Genomic DNA, 23,348 nt, shown 5'->3' on the forward strand with positions numbered 1-23,348 from the left:
GAGGTAAGTTAGGATCTTGGGGGATGGCTGGACACCGTTGGTTGGGCCACCCAAGGACCCACGGACTCCGAAAGGCTGAGTAACACAGGTAGTGGTTCTGCAACGCCCTCGAGGTCTGACCTGTCCTCTCAGCAAGTTTGAGGCCAGTATCCCTCATCGGAACTGCTAGAACAGAACCCCTGTGCACTGCGTCAACTGGCCGCTGTCAAGGCTTGTTGGTTATGTACTCCAGAGATCTTCGGGCTGCAAGAAGCTCCAGCATCTCTCCCTGCCAAGATCTTCGTCCTCACTGCAACCTCTGAACTGTGGTCCTGCATCTTTGGTGAGCAACTTGAGGTACTCGTGTGCCTTTGGCCTGTGGGTCCTCGTGAGGGTCTTCTTTGGCTTCAGTGGGCTCCCCTGCTTGCTCAGGGCCTGCTCTAACTCTACTGCAATTGGCGAGTCCTTTGTAATTTGCTGGTCCCAACATTGCACCTTTTTCATTTACCACGCCTGTTTCTGCTGCCAAGGCTTGTTGGTGCTCCCGCCTAACACCGACCCCCTGGTTCTTGACCTATGACGTCGGACAGCTTGTGAACGACTCATGGTCTTCCACAGTGACTCCTGGTCATCACAGCTGCAGCAACAAGGTCACCGTTATTAATCCTGCATCTTCTGCCATCGGTGGTCATTGCTCTTCTGTGCCTCTTGTTCACCTCTGAGTGGCATAGACTCTGTCCCCTCTGCTTGCAGGTTCTTCTCTTCAAGAATCCATCCTTGGATTCAACCGGACTCTTTCACATTCTTCGCCAGCTACATCTTTCCTGAAGTCCTCCATTGTGGTCTACAGCGGTTTCTGACGTCACTTCACACCCATGCACCTGGCTTCCCTGATGTAGGTATCCTGGTTCCTGGGGTATCCACGGGTGTGGTGAATCTCCAACCTTCTGCCTTCTACTGGGTTTCTTCAGGGTCCTCCTTCTTGAAAACTGCAACCGCGACTTTCACAATAACTTGTATTGAGTATGCAGATGTGTTTCCACTCTGCACACAGCCTCCGTGGGGATCCTGGGCACTTACTTCGGGTGGTTCCTTGTGCCCCCAGCTCTTCTGAGTCTTCTGGGCCAAGTCCTGACTTCAGTCGCCGTTGGCATTCCACTTCTTTAGTATATGGCTTGGTCTCCCCCCGGAGACCACTGTGTATTTGTGCTTACCTACCTGTTTACATTTGAAATATTGTGTGTATTGTGTTGGTATCTCCTGATAGGAGATATAAATATACTTATTTTTATTACTACACTGTGTGGTTCTTTTTGTTTAACCTGCATTAGCTGATAGGTTCTGGTAAAACAAGCTACTCAACACTCCTTCTGGACCAATGAAGGCTCCTCTCCACAGCTACCACTTAGAGAGCTTTCTATGATTCTCTAAGACCACTATAATCACCATAAGGGTTGCCTAGATTAGTGCAAGGTACTTCACTTAAATAAGTGTGCAACATATACAAAGTGTAGGAAAGTGCCCCCTTTTTAATGGCTACCCCCACTTGTTGCCTGACATCTGATGCAACCTGACTTGATGTGCCCTGAGTCCCTGCCAATCAGGTTCCCAGGGCCGGTTTTTCTTTCCCCAGGCTGTTTCCTTGTATCCACAATTGGCCCATCCCTGGCCAGATGTAAGCCCCTTGTACAAAGGTACCATGGGTACTAAGGGCACTGTGATCAAGGAAGGACTTTAAAGGCTGCAGCACCTATTGTGCCACCCTTACTGGCCCTGCACCTTACCCCATCCACACTGCTACTGCAGGCTGCGTATTTTGGTGCAGAGAAAAGTGAAGAGTCGACATGGCACACATCCCTGGGTGCCATGCCTGCAATCAACTGCCTAAGGCCTATGTAAGTCACCCCTCTAGCAGGGTGCACTAGCCCTAAGGGGAGGGTGCAAATGCATGAGCACTCTACCCCTACAGTGTCTAAATCCATTCTTAGAAATTGTAAGTGTAGTAAAGCCATAAAAGTATATGGTCTGGGAGTTGGTCACTACGAACTCCACAGCCCCATAACAGCTGTACTAAAAACTTGGAAGTTTGCCAGCAAGCTTATCAGCACATTAAACCCACACTGATGCCAGTGTGGGATTTAATCTAAAATGCACTCAGAGGGCATCTTAGTGATTCCCCCTGAAATCGACCAGCCCTGGTGTGGTTCCTGAATGGCTGCCCACCATTTGCCACCACCAGACAGGTTTCTGGACCCCTGGGTACAGAGCCTCCGCTCTCTGGGTCCAGAAACAAAGCCCATCCTGGGCAAAGGTGTCCTGCCTCCTCCCCCAGGATGGGCTGGGTCCGCGAAAGGAATAGCTTCAAATGCCTGCTGCCTTTGGACGCTGTCCCTGCCTTTTGCTGCCCCAGGCAACTGGCTCCCACCGGTTCTGGGCCCCATTTTGGGAAGGAGAATCAGCTAGAAATCCAAGCCAGGAAGAGAGCTGTCCCACCTTTGTCAACCCCACCCCTCAGGTGGGGGAGGCTAAGTGAAGCACACACCTCAATTCCTTCCATCTTTAAAGATTAGAGGACTCAGCCAATTAGGAAGAGGCTCATGCCCCCACTGGAGGGTGGCATAATAGGGGGTGTACCCACCCCAAGGAAGGGACCCATTGGTCCTGACCTGCACAACCCTTTAACACCTCTAAATTTAGTATTTAGGGGCGACCCTGGACCTTGCCTCCTCAGATTCAAGGACGAAAGAAGAAGGACCGAAGAGCCGTGCTGACCCAGGAAGGAGAAGAGGATACCAACTGCCTTGGCCCCAGCCCTAACGGCCTGTCCTGTCTACGACCTGCCTACAGCAAGAAGCCTGGCGCGTCTAGCAGCCAGCAACCCCCAGAGCCCGGAGGACCTGCCCTGCAACCTTCCAACAGACTGTCTACCATGAGCACTGAAGTTGCTCAACCACATACTCACCTCCAGAATCCGGATTCTGGTAACTCTGCGATTCTGCACCACTCTGCACCCGGCGCCCACAGTCTGAGTTTAAGTGGTCCTACACCCCAAGGAGGTCTCCCCAACAATCTGACATGGGATCTGGTGATCCCCGACCTCCCACAAGCCAAAGCCTGCAGCCTCAATCTGAAGGGTCCCCACAACAGCGACCGGAGCTGGTAATAAAAAACAACGCCGGAAGACACCCCTGCACCCGATGCCCAACGGCCTCGGTGGCCCAACAGACGGTGCCAATAGGAAAAAACAGGGGTTATGCCCAAATTACCCTCCTATACATGAGCAAGGTACATCAAAAGATGTGTATAAACAAGAAAAAGTACAGAGGGATCGATTCAATATTTATTTTCATACAGGGATAAACTAATTACCTTGATGTTTCAAAAGCTGGGGGTCACGTAACAGACGGTGCCAGGCATCCCCTCAAGATCCCAACGTATCTCTCCAGCTGGTGGTCGCTTTATGGAAGCCTCCCTGCATGAGCCTGCAGCATCTTTGTGAAACCAAAGATGTCCACTGGGAAACACAGGGTCCCAAACGTCAGTTTTGCAACCTGTACCCAGCTGCCCCAGTGCCGCTAGTGGTGCAGCTCCTGTGCTGGCCCCTGCAGTGCTGACCTTAACCATAGAAGCTTTGCTCCCACAGACGAATAGCCTGCTCGTCAGCAGTCCCTAAATGAAGACCCCCATTGCCGCTGGTGGTGGTGGTGCAACTTGAGTGCCCATCTAGACCTTTGGGAACCTTGGTCCTAACCCCCAAAGCTCATACTCGTAAGTCAAGTACTTACCTTCAAAACGATAACCATGTTTTAAGGTTTTGGGCATGTATGTATGGGGAAAAGTGAACTCAATTGCAAAGTATAAAAAGTCATACTTACCTTGTATGTAGAGATCCTAAATAGGCATACCACCCCAGTACTCAAAGTAATCCAAAAGTAAAGAAAAAGTAATATCTGTGTAATTGAAAATGTTTTCAAAGTATTTACCAACCTGTAACACTTGTAACTTCAAGCACAACTGCATTAACTTGAACAGTCTTGCATGTTGAAAGTATAGATCACTTTCCTGTGCCAAGTCCTGCTTAGTTCTAAAATAAAACTTAAGTAGATCTTTTTTATACTTACCTAATTGGTCTGGATTATGTCTCTGAGTGTTTGTATTAGTTCTTGATTGAGTGAATATAATAAATGCTTAACACACCCTCTGGATAAGCCTAACTGCTCACCCACACTACCACAAAGAGAGCTGTTAGTACTTACCTAAGTTAGCCTCTGCTATACCTCTAGGGTCTCCCTGGACTCTGTGCACACTATACATCATTTAGGTATGGTATATATAGAGCCAGCTTTCTACACTACTCCTAAGGGTGGGTTATAATTCCCCTGTAAGAAATCAAAATTTCTTGCAAGTGACAATTCTTGCACTGTTCCAGGCAAGATCTAAGACGGGTAAAATGAAGCATAACATTGGTGGCCTCTGGGCAATACTAGCAAAATACTGGACTGACAATACATTTGCTATGGCCACAGGCATTTCTCATTACCAGTTGGCTTAGAGATAAGGGAAAATGGTGGTAGATGAAGATACTTGGATGAAACTTACGAGCAGGGATGAAAAATAAATGGAAGACCTAGCTGATTAGGCTGCAATATTGCATGACTAAACTGATCCACTAGATACTAGACTACAGCCCGCATGGAAATGTCACATGAAGGAGAGAACTGAAAGGGGTTGATGTATGCTATTTGAAGGTAGCCAATGAACATTCCCTGCAATACTAAAACACAGCTACCCAAAATGATCAGCTTGCTCGGTGTTCACACAGTTTAGCTACATTGTCAGAATGAAAGGCATGGAAAACTAGGGTATTGTAGAGTTGACTTTCTCAATGGTTATTGAGGTGATACTGGGGAAAAGCAGAATATAAATATTGATGACGATAATGTGTTCTTTAGGAGGACACTATAGAATGAATGCAACGGGGAAGACGAAGGCGATGGTTTATTCTCACTTTATACGTTAAAATCTCTATGGTTTTGGATGTGTTAATCTATGGACGGTGCTGCTATACTTGACTATGGTTGATTGAAGAATCGTTCAATGTGTAATGTACATGGCAAAAAGTATAATGATGTATCTCATATTGCTGTTATGGACAATAAAAAATAACAATAAAAGATCAAACAAAGTAATGTAATCTTGAGTGTACCGATAGTTAATGAAGATGAAGACATGTCACCTTGTTAATTTTGAAATGTATACCCAACAACATCACAGTACACAACTGAAGCAATGATTGTTTTTCCTGCACTTTTTACCTTTATATGATGAAATTTATAAGCTCATATATGACTGCTATTGACTCAAATTCAATAAGTATATCTTAAAAAATATGGTATTTAAGAAACAATTGTGCATGCTAACACAACAAGTGTATGCACTGGCACCTTTTTCCATCCTTTTTGAAACATCATGTACAAGGCAAACACACAGTGAGTACAGTCTGAGAAATGTAAATGAATTAAAAGAAAATTAGGGCACCCAACATAGTAAAGAGCAAACAAATCAGCGGTAAAAAAAAAAAAAGTCATGTACGACATATAAGAAATAAACCGGCTACAGATATGTGAGAAATGTAAACAATCAGGATTGTGAAACACAGATATTTTGCCATTCTCAAATATATAATAAATTCTTTAAAAAACATACCTGATAACCTTCGATGAAGGGCCTGAACATGGCTGATAAGAATGATACCACTTCACCCCCTTCCTCTTTTATTATTATTTCTTGTGGAGTGACGTTAACTGCATTACTTTTATTGAGTAGGAAGCAACCTTCATCAAAGTCCTGTCAAAAACACTGTAATTAGTGAAGTGATCATGGGTCCGAAGCTTCCTAAAGTTTTGACAAGAAGACGAAAATCTAGAACATAGTAAATTCTATGGAATTAGACTATTTAAAGACAAATTTAATAGTAGTCTGAGCTATACTATGTTCCCCCAAGTGACGGATCACCATGATACAGCAAAGACCTTTCAACAGTTTTCGACGGGCAGTTTTTGTTTCATCCATAATAGTTTGATAAACTCGCACCATTTACACCTAAACATAAGTAAAACATTATAAATTCCAGCAGTTTTAGGCAAGCATCTAAATTCAGCATCTTGGTTAGGGCATGAATCGATGGGAGATTACAAGGCTTGGGTAAAAGTCCTGTATATTATAAGTGAAAGGGAATAAAACAGCGTCATCCCACTAAACATGCTACACCCCTTGGACTGTTTTCTAATTTTAAATCTGATATATTATAATGGTTCTTTCTGTCCTTTTTTGTTAATTTCTTTGCTCTTGAAAGTTTTTTTCTTTGTAAAATACAATATATTTTGCAGAAATAGTTATATGTAGTGTACTTTAAAATAAAAAAAATTGGAATTTAAAACATGCTCCATTGCCTCCATAGTCAAATTATACAGACAGTTATCACTTTACAACTTAAATCCACTAGAGAGATTCACAAAGCCCATCTATGAGGCAATCTTTAAATTGGGACTAGATTTGCAATTGTTGAATGGACCTTAGAATACGTAGTAAACAGGTAATAACGATTTAAATCATTATTTGAAAACAACTAATCTGGACTCTAATATTTATACAGCATGTACGATACATATTTTTACAGCATGTACGATACATATTTTGACACATTTACAGCAAGCAGTGGACCCTTGAAAAACAAAGCTCTTTTTATAAGTTAAAAATACTAAGTTACATTCAGGTTTGGCTAATAACATTTTTAAAAAGGTTGGGAAATATGAAATTCCTGTCAAGAACAGACAGATCGTGGTCATATTGGTCCTTGTATTATTACAAGTAGGTATTGCCAGTGTACAGGTGTAAAATACTACGAATATTATTTCTAAAATGCAGGGTTCACAAATTAAGGAAGCACTATCAGTAATGCACAGGGATGAACATACATTTGAGCTTACTAAATTATTTCACATTTTAAACTGTAGTTACATTCTAAAACTGTATGTATTTACTTGTGGATAAATGTAAAATACTGAAATGTGTTGATTTTAAAATTTGTCTCATCTTCTTAAAGGTCTGTTAAAATATTCTAAGTAAACCTGACTTGATACTTGCGATACTTTTTACCAAAGAACTCTTTAAAAAGTAGCCCAAACAGTACACAGAGTCCAAGAATATGCTATAGAATTAAAACTAGCCAGCAAAGAAGGAACCGTATAAACAACAATGTACTAATATGCTCGACCAACTGCAGTTAACCATGCAACCACGTATGTGAATGTATTATACTATAAAAATAATATAAATAATATTAAAAACAAATAAAAAAAACAATGTAGAAATATTGGTACATATAATAGATCAAAGGCAGCCGAGATGTATTTCGTCTACTTGACTTTTTCAAGGCTGATCTGCTAATATATATCAAGAACGAAGTAATGCGGGAAAAAATATTCCCCAGAATGTGGCAATCCTACTATTGTGGTCGGTACACTTCTGTGAAAGTTTGTGGCATGCTAGAGTTAGGCATAACCTCCAAGTATATCCATTAAGCAAAGGCACAAAAAGCCTGCTCTTGCAGTGTCTGTAAATGCCGCAACAATCTGTGGAGTGCTATTATTAAACATAGCTTGATAGTTATACTGTAGGCACCATCATAAGCAATCTGGAACCTACAATTCAGGGTCTGACATTTATGCTCTCCTTTAGCAGTTGAAAAAGCCAACATATCTAACTTTACATAATGTGACATTACGGCCTTATGATTTTGCCATTACAATTCAAATACCTTTTTCTTTTATACTTTAATTTTCTTGTGTCTTAAAGTGCAAATCAATGATGTAATTGGCTTGGATGCATTCTACACCAAATAAAATACAAATAACAGTTTTGATAAAAAGCTTGTCCCCAGCCATTTAAGAATTATGATCTTTCCCCTGCATGAAGTAGTTGCTTACGTTCAGTAACACTTCTTTCTTGTGCCCACTCTAACCACAGCTTCCTTACTTGATGAAGTCCCCGAGCACCAAACTAGATCTGGAACTTTTTAAGTCTCAGCTAAACAGCGCTTGCGCAGTCTCTTCGAGACATGTCATATATACTTTGAAATAAAAAGCTCATTGCTTTTCATTTGTTTCTTCGAGTGTCCTTTAAAAAGCATGGTTTCCAAGTGGTTAATCTTCCCTTAATGAGCCTCCTTTTCACAGGTTGTCCCTTCCCATGGAGCATAGCCCAATTACTTTTACCCTTACACTTTTGTACTTGTATGTTGGTTTTTGGGTACTATTTTTTCTTTTTGTTGAGCCACTTTCCGGAGAGCTGTTTTGTAGCTGCCTCTGTACTCTGCTCCCTCCGACCATCTGATTGCTTCTACCGTCTGTGTTGCCCCTCCCTTCCATTGCCATGGTGGCCTCCCACCCAGCACAATAAATAATCCACAGGATTCCTTTGTCCCGCTTCATGAAATGCATTGACTTGCACTGAGCAGTGTCTGGTGTCTTATCTCAGCCTCAACAGAGTATTTTACAGGGCTTTAAAAGACCTTTTGCATGCCTTTGTGAACTGGGTAAAGAGGCTTTGTTAGTTTTTTCACTGTTTCTTATTCTTCACACAGTCCTTGCGAGTGCACATTTTTCTTTTGTTGCTCCGCTCGTTTTATTTTTCTTGTTAGGTTCTTGTTTCTCTCTTATTTTGCCATGTTTATGTCTGTAAGTCCAAAAAAAAAAAAAAGAAGTGGGGGACTCACCTAGTTAGGCTGTATGCAAGTGCCATCATGGCGGTCAAAATCACGGCGCATGACATCACGGTGCACATGACATCAGACATAGCATCACAGGAATTGACATCATAGAAAGTGGCATCATAAGCCACGACTTTACAGGAAGTGGCATCACAAGAAGTGACATCAGATCTAAAGCTCTCACATATAAGTTTAGCAGGTGTATCATGTGTATGTTTGAGCACATTGGGAGGATAATAGTACAGTGAGCTATGGAAGATATGTGACTTCTACACCTTGCAATCCTCCAGTTTTATGGACCATATCCGGTACATTCATTTTCAAAATTATATAATTTATTGTACATGTAATATGCATGTGTTGATGTAAAGCGCGCCGACACCCTGCATTGGAATGAGTAGGGCTATACAAGAAAAAATAGTGGTACTTAAATTATTTCAATGCCTCCTCAGGGGAAGTAAGCTCTATATAAATGCAATTTGCTATGTGTAAGTACTGGGAAAGACCAACACATCTGATATTCTTACAGTGCATGCATATCTCCTAAACAGGGACTGAACAAAGTGAAAAGCTGCCTGTCTTAAGTATATGTGAAGCGCTAACAAGGTGTTCCCCTTCGCTTCATTTGCATCAGGTGTGAGGCTCCTGTCTGCTCCCAGCCAAGAGACTCAAACAAGAGGAGGCCTGATGACACCTCAAATTCGGCCTTTGTTATGGGCCCAGCAGGAATCTTAAATAAGAAACCTCATCCCGTACCCGCCTGCACGTTGTTGCTTGTTGCAGATGGAAAGCAGACACCTTGCAGACACTGCTGAAAGTGTCCCGGTGTTTGGAAATTACACCAGGATGAGTTCAGCACATTATTCAGTGGAGCCCAAATTCTTGGCAGGGTGGACGGCGTTCACCCTGTACAAAAAGTGGGTAGACACCGTCCACCAGCGTGTAGCCCCAACTCGTGCACCATCTGGAGGTGACGCATTACTTAAGACCGTATTATTTTTGGTGTTGGTTTTTAGTATTTAAGCTATATTTGCTGCCTCTGGTCCCGATACACCAACTCAGGACCTTTACGTGACATCATACCAGAGTTTGAAAGATTGGTAGTTTGAAACCAGAAGCTTGTTATGGATTCATTCGTATATTATATTTTTGTCTCTGACTAGTTTAATACTATTGTTTCAGCGATGCATCCTGACCCAAGAAGGGTGCGCACAAAGTGCAAAATCTTTTATTAACCTACTCAGTCTGACAGATACTTTTAGTCTTTTAATAAAACATGTTGAAACCAGGCCTCAAAAAAACATGAGTGACAGACGCAAAAGCAGCAACTCTATTGCCCAACTACGTGACAAAAACCCACACAATACAGATAACTAAGAGGACAGAAAATAAAGACTTGCACAGAAGTAACTTACCGGGAATGCATCCAGTAATTCCAGGACTGAAATTACATTCCACTTTCTTCAGACTCTGAACATATACAGTGAGGCAATTTTTGCAAAAGCAAACATCCTCAGTGTAAAAGCAGTTCAGAACAGTGCCTGGGGCAAGCCCTGGGAAGACACTGGCCTGTAGTAACCCTATGTGTATTTACCTCTCATGCAACCACAGCTGGGTGGCCGGCCATGAGAACCAATTAGGCGTCAAACAAAAGCTCAAATGAGTTCTCCAATAGAGACATAGTTTAAATGTTGATATTTTCCTAGCATTTTTCACTCCTGGTTTATATTTCCAACATGTGTTCTAAATCAGCGTTACAGCACAAATTACTTTACAACATCAATAACAGCAGATCGAACTTTTAGTGTCGCTTGGGAAAGGCTCAGCATTTATTTTCTCAATCACACATGCGGTTAAATTTATGCACTCAATGACAACAATTGCCTTCATTTTTATGTTTATTATGTTTATTTTCTTCCTATTAGTTGCCCGTCTATACGTGTCATACATCCTAACATTTAAATGTTATGCAAGAGGTAAAATTGATGTGCACGGGCAGATTAAGTGATTTGATCAGAATCACAAGATGTTGAGCCGGCACTGGGACTCGAACATGGTTCTCTTGCTCCAAAGATCTACCTGTAATGATACACACAACAAAAGCTTCAGCTCTTGGAAACCATACACTGTAAAGGCATGCTTTGCCTTACAGTCGCATGCGTACTCTGGATTATGTTCATTAAGATTGTTGCCCCTTAACATCACAGTGACGATTTACCTCATTTAGTTTTTCAACATACTTTTCTTTAAGTGCTTGTACGAACCTTTGGTGTTGCTTGAGAACTTGGGCATGCAATAACAATTGCCTTCATGTTCTTTATGCTTGATTTTTAGGTCTTACCTGAGCCAGCGCGCATGTGCTGCTCTGCGAGGCTTCTAGTAGGGACTTTTAACTCGGAGCACACGCTTGTGCATGTGCTTTAATTTTTGCTCGCACGCTATTGGCCTTTGCATTCGTCTTTCTAAGAAAGACAGCACGCAATTGGCCAAAGGGGTGTGCATGTCCCACCTTCTCTCTCCCCTGGCCTAGGGAGCTAAGGAGCGAGCAGCAGCGCCCCCGGGTGCCAGCTGCATACCTGACATTCCTTGCAGTGCACGCCCACCGCGCTTGTTTGAGGCATATGACTCATTTAGCTCCTTGTACTTCCGCTGGGGAAGAAAACAATCAGGATGATAGCTCAGTGGGTTAAGCACCTGTAAACAGCATCTGCGCGCACCTCTGAAGTCACTGGTTTGAATTTCTGCTGGAACAACTCTGCCTTTTAGGATTCAGAGATTCTGGACAAAATTATTAATAGACTCTCTTCAAGCATGACGTGTTCTCTATAAAAGGTTAAACACTTCTCTGTGCCATGATAGCACTTGACACGGGGTGAACTTGGTGTTATTTAGTCCTATAATCGACAAGCAAATGTTGCAACAAAAAAAACTACTCTCACGGACATCACTGAATGCAAATGAGCGCCTGCGGGCGCGGGGCTTGTCCTTGCTGGCGTGAGATCCTCCATGGGAACGGCGTAGCTTATCTTCGGTAGGCGAGTCCCTGGGACGCCAGCGTGAGGTTCTCATTCCCGGAGCAGCTGATGCTGCGGTGGCAGCTCTCCCACGGAGGCCAGCAGATGTCCGCGGCCGCTCCAGTAGTGAAAACCTAATCTTTACCACTCTTCTTTCCTGTGAGAACTCGACGCACCCGGCCTTAGGCAAACTCGGCCGCACCCTACCTGAGGCAAGACAAACATTCGGTTCATCCTGAGGCGAGATTCTGGGGGTAAATCTTTGAAACCACTTGCGGAAAAACTCAGCTACACGCAGGAGGAGATATTGCGGAAAATTGGGGCTACATGTGGCATGGCCGGACTTTGGAGAAATCTAGCAAACCTTGATCAAGGACTTCTGGAAATGTGGTGGTCTCTGCACAAATTTGTATGGAAAATGTATTGATTGGGTGGGCAGCAATGATGTCCTCCAAGCAGCCAGTCTGAGAATATTCTGCTAAAACTCGAATAAGCACTTATCCTGTGATGGGTCCAAGCTGAAATGCAACGGAGGAGATTTCAGTAGCAGGCGCGTTATCCTGTCAACCTATCCGACCAGGCGGGGTCATAAAGCCTGTATAAATTGAAGGCTTCACAAAATACAGCAGTTTTTTGAGTCGTTTTGCATAACCTAAAAGTATAGCAAAATGGCAAATAATTTCATTTGTGCATAGTGTGGGCTTTCAAGGGAAGTTCTGCTAGTGTTGAAATAATACTGGCAGTGGGTATCTGGTTAATTGTTCTCCATTTTTGCAGTTTTTGTGTAGCGCAAATTCGGCCCAAGGACATTGGATTTCTTTACAGAGGCACCAGTTACACTACACAATTCAAATGAATTTGATTTTAGACAAGGGGATGTTAAGTGATTTGAAGTAGATGTTGAGCAGGTGCTGGCATTCGAAACTGGTTCTCCAAGTAGAAAGTTGAGAGCTCCGACCATAATGCCACACTCTATCCCTCACTTATGCGGCTCTGTGTCCCGCCCAGACCGTGGGTGATATCTAATCCCATGTGCAGGGCTTTAAGTGGGATGAAAAAACTGGGGAGTATCTCAAAGGGCGTGGTCAATGTAATTAAGGGCGTGGCTTAAAACACGCAAGCTAAAAATCTGTGTTTAGCACAGTATGCCGCCCAATTTGTATTTTGCTGTTCCTGTCATTGCGTCCAGATATATGATACAAGTCACATCATACCTACAAGTCAGGACTATTGGCTTGGTCAGTAATTGCGAGTTGCATCAGATAAATAAGGAGCAACTATGGCTTGTATATAATATTGAAAACACTTCCACTTAAAACCCTGGTGGTGACATCACGACAATGTTGCTGCTCCTGAGCTTCAGAAAGAGAAGGGAAATCCAGAGAGAAAATGACTCTTTAAATGATTTCCCTTCCCCTACAACGCTCACCACCCGCACATCGATGTGCCTGCTGTCACTGAAGTCCGGGGAAAAAAACGGACAGCCGGTGCCAGGTCACAAAACAGAGCCTGATAGAGACCCGTTTCGAGGCCCCATTAAAACAAGCATTGGCATAGCCAATAGGTCTCGCCTCTGGGACCTTATAAGTGTTTAATTATCCAGCACAATATCCTTGGTGCAACAACATCAACTGTTGCATGGCTAAACACCTACAAGGTCCCAAAGGTGAGACCTATTGGCAATGCCAATGCTTGTTTTTTTTACCATTAGTTCCCTTTATGTACAAGGTGCACATTCTTACATTTAAATGTTATGCAAGAGGTCAAATTGATGTTTTAGGCACGGGCAGATTAAGTAACGTGCCCAAAATCACAGGATGTTGAGCCGTCGCAGCTGCTAAAACATTGTTCCCCAGCTCCAAAGTGGGCAGGTCCGCCCTGAACGATATGCGTAACAATTGCTGAAGGCGGTACTGCAATTTGAATACTAAATTACTGATAAGGAAGGGCATTGCCTTTTTTCTTCCAACATTTCACTTTCAATGCTTGAAAGGAGACTCGCGTACGTTTTTGATACTTAAAATGCTACAGTTCACTTCATGTCCCATAAAATCCTTAAAACAGCAAGCGGATGTCCAACATTGCCCCAAAAGGCGTATTATCAATAGCGTAATGATAATCATCTTAAAACACATGCCCGTTGAGTTCCTTCCACTTCAATTAAAAACAAACATATTCTGATTCTTTCACTTGTTTATTTAACTACATTTTCTTCTCTTGACCAGAAACGACTTCCTTTTGCTGCCAAAGGAAAAGCATTCATTGCTTTTTTATTTGCACATACTCTCCAATTCGTGCAATAATCGCAACTGCCTCTGTGTTCCTGTCCTTTACATTGCATTTTTCTCGAATTAGGCCCATGTTGCTTTCATGTTGCTCTCTCTTACCAGATTGCTTTTGTCCCCCTCTGTGTTGTTGCTTGCCCGCCCTCCTCCCGCTGTCAGTATTTTAACTTGCCCCCACCCTCTGTCCATGTTGTTGCTTCCCCCACACGTTGTCCATGTTGTTGCTTCCCCCACGTTGTCTATGTTGCTGTTTGCCCCCACCAGCTTTCCATCTTGTTGCAGCTACCCTACCACCATGTCTGGTTTCTTGTCGCCACCTACCCTTCCTGTTGTGCCTGCCCCCTTGAGCCCTCCCTGTTACTTGTCCTCTCCCGCTGTCCAATCTAGTTACTTGTCCCTACCTGCCCTCCTCTTGCTGTCATTGCTTACCCCCTGCTGCCCTCCTCTCACCATGTTGCCCTCGGCCCCCCCCCCCCTCTTCCCCCACCATAACAAGAAATTCACGCTACCATACAGCCAACTGTGATGTGGTCAGCACTGGTTTAGCAATTGCTCCAGCGCGCTAGTAGGTGGTATCATCAGACTCGGCAGGAGACAGCAACCTCACCTGGAAGTGACAGGACAGATATGCCACACCTCACACTAATATCAATTTTGTCTTTTAAACTCGTTTATGCCCTCAGACCAGAACAATCATGACAGATTGTAACCATGGCAGAGTGCAAAACCTAACCTGGGGCCTTTTTAAAGTCCACTCTCCAGAATAGGGATCAGGGAGGGTAGCGAGAAGCCTGCACTTAGATTATCCACCAGCAAGAGAGTTACAGAAAGTAACAGCATTTTTCTTCAGATGGATACTTCTGACCGCAGACTCCTCACATTTTGAATGGATATCAAAGCAGTACCTCCTAAAAGGTGAAGGGTTTGAGGAATGCACTTGCACCAGGAAGCCCCAAAGAACTGAGTAGCCCAGTTAGCATTCCCTACAGACTGCAGCATCAATACAGTAATATCTAGTGAAGGTGGGGATGGATGCGCATTTGGCAGCTTAGACGATAAGAAGCAACTTTCGCAAACATTGTAGTGGAGGCCTTGGCTGTGGTGAAATGAGCATAAAGGCCAACAGGAGGCTCCTTCTTGGCCAGAGCCTAGCACATTTTTATGCACAGGCCAGTCTACCTGGAAAATAATAATTACTAAATCACTACTCCTTTCCAAGCACCGGCAAATCAATCAAAAAGCTTGTCGTCCATCTAGTGATCCTCAGTCTGTTAATGTAAAAATCTAAGGGCACTCTTTGGATCCAACCCATAAAGTCTCTCCTCCTCCTCAGTGGGATGTAACAGACAGAAAAAAGTGGGGAGTGTGATGGACTGCACCACACAGCAGGGCGACACCACTTTCGGTATGCAACATGGCAGAGTTCAAAGCACCAAACAGACAGGGAAGAACGTGGTATATGGCGGCTGCATCACTAGGACCTGTAGCTCAATGACACGGCGCACAGAAATAAATGTAATAAGGAAAAAAATTCTTAAAGGTCAATAATCTCAAGGAACTGATATGCACAGATTCAATGACATGCACATGGAGAATGTGAGGACCAAGTTATCCTTCAATTGTGGCATATTAAATACCAGGAAAAAGCATACTGATGAGCCCTTTGAAAACCTCATCTCATCCGGTGACTTAAACGATGAGGGTTTGTCGGTTTGGCAAAATTTGAAAAGATCAAATGGGCCACCAAATAACCATTCACAGCACCCATAGCAAAGCTTTGCATGGCCAGTGAGAAAACAAAAATTAGTTACCTTGACCTGAAAACGATCAGCCTAACGATCCTTACACCAGGCCACAAACTTCATCCAACGACTAGGATATACAGACTTGGTAGAAGGCCGCCGAATCGCCAGGATACTATCCACTACTTCTGCAGGAAAACCATTCCCCTTCAGTTGGTTCTGCTCAACTTCCTCATATATGGGCATAGGTTATGAAGGTTCAGGGGCAAAACCTGTGCTGTTGCTGAGAAAGGAGGCCCTCTTGAAAAGGTAGATGGAACAGAGAGCAAATGATCAGGTTCAGCAGGCTTGCGTAGTACAACCTCCTGGCCCAATTCAAAGCTATAACAATGAGTTGCACTAGGTCCCTCCTAATCTATTTCAGAACTCACAGCAGAAGCAGCAGTGGCAAGAGGCATACAGGAAACTGCAGCCCGATGTAACCAGAATGCAGCTCCCAGGTACGCCTTGACGTGAAAAATCCAGCGAGCAGTAGTTGCGCTACTACATGTTCTAGGTGGTGGTGAAAGGAGCAACCCAAAGCATGCCCCACTGGTTAATGTCTTGAAACACTTCCGAGTGCATATGCCATTCTTGGTCCATCAGATGACATCCGCTGAGCTTGTCAGAACAGAAAATAGCAAGCCTGTCACATGTCTGGTTGTCAGAGAGATCCCTTCGTGGTTGAGATACAGCTTGAGCCTCAGTGCTTCCTGGAACAGTGCCAGTGACCCCACACTTGCTTGCTGAAGTACCACATTGCAGTTGTTTTGTCTGCCAGAACCTGGAACAGCTTCCCTATGAAGGACAAGAGTAAGGCCTTCAGGGCCAAGCAAATGGCGGTAGTTCCAGAATACCGAGGTCTTTGCTCCTCCAGGCACCAAAGGCCTCTCCTTTCCACTTCATCCAGGCCATTGCCTCACCCCAGAAATAGTGCACTGATTACTACTACAAGCTATGGGTGAGGTATGTAGTAGACTGTAGAATGTAGGCAGCCTTCAGGGAACTCAAAGCCAAAGTAGTAGGTTAGAAAACCTTCTTTCCAAATTAGTAAAAGTGCTTCAATTCTCTGTACAGCAAGGCAGTGGGTAAAGCATTTGGGTTGACCTTGCTGATTAACGCTTGAAACACCTAGCTCTCAGGAGCTGGCCTATGACACCTAGCTACAGGGAGACTGAGTGGCAAAGCCGGGCATGGTTCGACCAAGCTGCTGTCAAAGACTGTATTAAAGCCTCATAAAAAGGCAGCGAGGACCCCTAAGTTGTAGGCCCAGGCTGCAATATTTCGATTAGCATATCTATCTTGCTTTCCACAGCAGGCAACTGAAGGTCCAACACTGATTACTACCAATGTAAACGAGGTACGCTTCTCTGTAAGTCGGCCATGTGGGGAGTCTAACGGTCTCAGGAGAACTATCCAGGCAAAAAGCATTTTGCAAGTCTAAATACATACGTCAATCAATGTAACGAGGGGGATGAAAATGACCCACCTCCTCGCCATCAGCTTTATCATGGGAAACATTCTGAATGCCCTGGACAGCATCTGACCCCGATCCAAATGAAGTCTCCAGCGTCCAGTAGTACTGGTATCAGGGTAGTGGCACTGCCTGAGAGTCCTCCCAGAGAAGAGGCTGCACCTTTGTTATTTCATATCGAAACACTGGCTGAGCTTCGGCTAAAGTCGGGTCCGGGTCTGAAACAGGCAGACATCTTGGTTTGGAAACAACATCTATGAAACAGAGACAATCGTCTGAGCAATCAGAACTGATGTGGTTTTCAGCACAGGTAATTGTCGGACACCAGCTGTTATTCCATACTAGACCATAACCCTATAGGTCCTCTCACTATTCTCATCAACAAACATCTCTCTGATTGGCACATGCAAGGATTAATTAACGAAGAAGAACACTTGTACATGAAGGTAATAAGACCCACCTTTCCTTGGCTATATACTTTGCCCAAAATTCACAAAACAGGTGCATTCCCTCCTGGAAGACCTATTGTTTCAGGCATCGGAGGACCCACAGAGAAACTCTCTCAGTATGTAGATGTGTTTCTAAACCCATTGGTCAGTAATTTACCATCTTTTATACAAGACACTAAACACATCCTTGGCATCCTGGCAGACATGGAGTGGCAACCTGATTTAATTATGGCCACCTTAGATGTAGTCTCGCTCTACACCTCTATTAACCCCAAAATGGGGTTAACAGCAGTCAACAAATTCTTGATGAACAGACCTATTACTTTATGGGAACACACCAAAATGCTCATGGAAATGATGATCATCATACTGACGAACAACTTTTTTCTATATGATAAACAGTGGTACAGGCAAACCAAGGGAGTAGCCATGGGGTCTAGATTTTCCCCGTCCTTTGCCAACCTCTACATGGGGGCACTAGAAGCTGAATTCATCTGGGGCAACAGGGGCCGACCATGGGTTGACCACATAGTATACTGGGGCAGGTATATTGACGATTGCCTACTCATCTGGTCCGGAACACGAGAGAAACTAGAAGAATTCTGTGAACATTTAAACAACAACAATATGGACATGAAATTCACGAGTCACATTAGTTTGACCAATGTCACTTTCCTAGATGTGGAACTCTTCATCAGAAACAACACCTTAGAGAGTCGTCTGTTCCGAAAAGAAACCTCTTGCAACGCGGTGTTACACGCAAGCAGCTCTCATCCCCCTCACCAGATCAACACCATCCCATATGGAGAGTTTGTACGTGCCAGAAGAAACTGCAGTGACAATATGGACTTTGACCTGTGTATCCAAGACATGACGAAAAGGTTTGCCAACAGAGGATATAATGCACAGACAATACACAAGGCAAAGAACAGAATCAAACGAGTGAACAGAGAAGCATCTCTCACTAACAAAAGGCCAAAGAATACTACACTTCAACCAGTGAGACTGGTTATGGACTACAGTGAAATCAGCTCAACAGTAAGAAAAAGCATGAACAAACACTGGGGTATCCTACTAGCAGACAGAACCTTGAAAGATGCAATCACCACTAGACCCCAGATCACATATCGACGAGGCAGAAACCTGAAAAACAGACTATGTCCAACGGTTCCACATGGCACCAGAATCATAACATGGTTAACAAATAAATCCAAGGGTTTCTACAAATGTGGACATTGTGGAATGTGTCGATGGGCTAACCATGGTATTAAGACTTTCAACGGCCACCACAAAGAACAATACACCATCAACACTAACATAAACTGTGATTCTAGATATGTCATATATATCATCCAATGCACATGCAAAAGTATATATGTAGGCAGCACCATCCGACCCTTACGAGAAAGAATCAGAGAACATGCAAGGGCCATCCTCCAACAAGACGCACGTTATCCAATGGCAATACACATGGCCAATTGTCCTTTACATGGAAAAACCAAGAATTTCAAGTTCTTTGGAATTGATGTAATAGAGGCTAACGTGAGAGGTGGCAATCGAGAATTAAGGCTTAGACGACAGGAAGCCACCTGGATCATGCGTCTTCATTCGGTTAAGCACGGACAAAATACCGATGAGCTTCATTTCTTTCTAGGACCTTGAACCAAGAATCATGCCAAAGCATAAAAACATTTTTTGCTCTTTAATAAATGATAACCTGTAAGATTAGCAAATGATAATGTACCACTTTAATGATCGTCATCATTTCCTACAGTAACTGATTTCCATTTTCTTTATTCTGCTCTACTGTTCTGTATTTCTCTTTACCGTTTCTTTCATTTTGATATTTTACTCTGACATTCCTATTCCAATAAACTTTCGTTTCCTGGGGACCATTGTTCAGTCTGACTATTCTCCAATTACATACATTTCCCTTTTCATTTTGTTCACCCTCTTATCTTTCTTTTAGACCCGTTGTACTTGTACACCGTTTCAATATTATTTTTATTTTTATTAGTTATATTTTTTCCCTTTTTTAAGGGTTCTTTCTTTCGAATACAAGCATAGTCTTTTTTCCATTGCCAGAGGGGCTCAAGCCTGCCCGTGGTTTTAGCGTTTCATTCGTTGTACTGAAGCGATGCATGCTGGGCTATTTAAGAGCCAGTAAAACATAGTACAGGGTGTTTCCCGCATCCGGAGAAGACCCTTCACGCTACACTAATGGCTCACCGGTAAGACCGCACCAGTCACTTTCTCACCCCCGCCCTTATTTTCCCTACTGTTCATACCCTTCAGGTATTCAGTACTCTTATTTCCCCTTTTTTCTTTTTCTTTTTCTCTCCCGTACAGCCGTTTATGAGTCGACAGTTGGCAATACCCGCCATTGTCGGATCTACACGCCCTAGAATCATTACCTTTTCATGTGCAGACCCGTGCACCTTATTATTACATTATTAACCGGAACAGGAGCGGGTTGGAATTATCACCGTTCTGCCGGTGAGTAATACGTTTTGTGTAATCAAAAAATTTTTTTTTTTTTTTAAACAATAGCATGGCACCGTGTAACCTCATGCCTTGCTTCCCCATGACCAAAACATTTTTTCGTCTCCCCTTTTTCTACCCACAGATACTACTAAACTCCACCTATTCTCAGGTATTTGCTCTTTTTCTTTCCCTATAAAAGTGACCTTTCCCCCTTTTTTTTACCTTTTGTCTACACTTCTACTAAACACCGCATAATATTTTCTCGGATGTTTCCATTAACTTACATCTTTTTCTAAAGACCCACACAAATGAATCTGCTTAATTGGTCTTTGCAGCTCGCCCTAACAGTTAATAACGCTGATTGCACTGAGTTTGAGATTATGTTTTCGTCTTTGAAATTAGCAGGTATTTAACATAACGTACATTTCTGTGATCTGTTTTTTCCATCGGTGGCTAGCATAATGTTCAGGTCTCCCTGCTGGTATTTTGTCTCACAACCCAAGCATAATATGTGATAAGGTGATGTAATGCTCTGGAAACGCATTTCTTTTACCAGTTTTTCATTCTATTAGAGGCCCATAGAAAATTGCTCTCTATAGATATTTGTCTCACCAACCCGGACATCTTTAATTAGCATTTACTTCCGCTTTGACTCGAGCATTCACTTCCGCATTAGGAAACACCTAATTGTATATGCTGTTGATACCACGACTAATCTCCGTCTGAAACCAGTAATTTACGATGTGTTTATCTAGGAAAGCATGACAGATTTATATCCCAAAAAACTTTTGTTTATATGTGAAATGTCGATATTGACACAATATCCTTTCAAGTACCATGATGTCACGGCACCGGTAGCACAACACCTCACCTCTCTATAGGTCGTAGATATACTTGTCTGAAATGGTTTTTTGCTTTTTATTTTTTATTTTCTCCCATATATATATATATATATATATATATATATATATATATATATATATATATATATATATATATATATATATATATATATATATATATATATATATATATATATATATATATATATATATATATATATATATATATATATATATATATATATATATATATATATATATATATATATATATATATATATATATATATATATATATATATATATATATATATATATATATATATATATATATATATATATACTATTTGCATTTAATTTTATTTTTTGTCCTTCGGACTTCCTACACGCCCAACTTGGTTAGGCCACTTTCATTGACAGTATTCCACTATAGGTGTTTCTTTTTAGAAGTGCAAGTCACTTTTTTGTGTCTCTACACGATCTTTCCTCTATGGTTTCCACGTACACTGGTTTTTCCCTCTTTCTCTCATTCCTCACAATGTTTCGCCGCATTGAAACTGCCAAACATTCCCAAACCCCTTTTTTCTTTTGTGTCACTTCCAGCCCTGAAGAGTCAGGGGTTATCTCCCCAATTGACGAAACACGTGTCGGATGGTTTCCTTTTGTATGGATCTCCTAGATAGGAGAAATTTTCACAAACTCATTAAAACGGGAACAAAAAGAACATTCGTGTGTGATCTTATCCTGTAAATGACTCCAACTTGATTACTCATATCATCAATATTGTTGTGTGCGCTTGACTGTTAGGTCTATAGGATCAATTGCCAATTTTGCACACAGATTAGGACGTTGGACCCCATGATCGATTTTAAAGTTATATAATTCCGTCTGTTGCTCAAAGGTTTTAAATGGAAGCGAGGTTTGGGGTTTTATTGAGACTAATAAACTTCAAACAGAAGAGAATAAATATTTGAGGCGTATGTTGAAAGTACCTCAAAGCACCCCTGCATACATTGTTCACGGAGAACTTGGGCTTAACTACATCTCTAATATGGTGGCAGTGAAGCAGTTAGTAGGCTGGGCAAAAGTCTGGAATTCCCTGGCTAAAATATGTGAAGGTCTCTTTATCTAGACTAGGATGTGTAGAATTCTTCCGAAATCCTGAGAACGCAAGAACCCTGGATAAGGCACTCATTAAAGATCTGCATTTTAAGTATGTTATTGGACAACGCGAGGCGATAGAACTCTCCAAGCTCACGGTGGGAGAACATGTATTAGTTAAATCAACACAGGGAATAGAACCTTATTTACTGTTCACAACCAGTGCAAACCACAGATTTGTATTCACGCGTTTTAGATTAAACTTATTTCATTATTTATTGGTCGTTCCTGAGGGTTTTGTATTGAATGTAGAAATAGAGGACCCTGTGGCTGCGACAATAGGTCTCCACAGGATACCCTACACTTCGTCGAACTTTGCCCGTTTTATGCATATCCTAGAAAAACATTTCGGAAAGGTCATTTAAGAAGAGCCAGATTTAGACAAGCACGTGTAGCCTTATTTTTAAAATTGTCATCAGATATTTTTACGCTTTTCTGTATTTCTAATTTCCTGAGAGCTGCTATAAAGTTAAGAAACACGAGGGGTGTTTGAATCCCAGAGGAATTCTTTGCGATTTTGCACTATGACTTGCTGCTATATAAGTTTTAGTGTAATATTTTAAAAAATAATTTTTTAATTAGTATCAGAATAGGTTGGATGCACTATGATAATATGTGACACAGGAGGGTTAATGAAAGTGTATATACCTGGTTCTTGTCTGGTATGTGGTAACCTCTCTAGAGAATTTTTGTTTACCTGATGCTGCATTTAAAAAAATATGTATCTTATATGGTATTATTTTATATGCCGAATAAAGATTATTATTATTATTATTATTATCAAAGACCCAAGAGCCACAGGTAAGTATTTAAAAATGCTTAGACCCTCATTCTCTAATGCACTTAAAATAAAGCTTCCTTCCTAGCAGGACAAGAATTTTGCCAATCCAAGTCTGTGAAATAATTTCCCAAAATCCCCAGCCAGTCTTCCCATATGACAGGTGGCACGCCTGGTTGTGACAAGAAAGTGGTGGGGTGATAATATGAGTGTGGGACTCCATCACTGTACCAAACCTGAGGCGGACAGAACCCAGTAGTAAAAATACAATTATTCAAAGAAAACACAATAACCTTAAATTAAAAAATATTCACACACACAAGTACATAATG

General features: G+C 42.3%; 1 protein-coding gene across 3 annotated transcripts in view; it reads right to left on the reverse strand.

The window, feature by feature from the left end:
• The window catches only part of GNPAT (glyceronephosphate O-acyltransferase), a 555,169-nt gene that overhangs the window by 119,689 nt on the left and 412,132 nt on the right, over window positions 1–23,348 (reverse strand). For all 3 annotated transcript variants that reach the window (XM_078649084.1, XM_078649086.1, XM_078649085.1), the window contains exon 12: window positions 5,686–5,826. In XM_078649084.1, coding sequence (XP_078505210.1) covers window positions 5,686–5,826 — 141 coding nt within the window. The remainder of the gene's footprint in view (window positions 1–5,685; window positions 5,827–23,348) is intronic.

The sequence above is a fragment of the Lissotriton helveticus genome, chromosome 6 (assembly GCF_964261635.1).
Source record: "Lissotriton helveticus chromosome 6, aLisHel1.1, whole genome shotgun sequence".
Taxonomy (NCBI): Eukaryota; Metazoa; Chordata; class Amphibia; order Caudata; family Salamandridae; genus Lissotriton; species Lissotriton helveticus.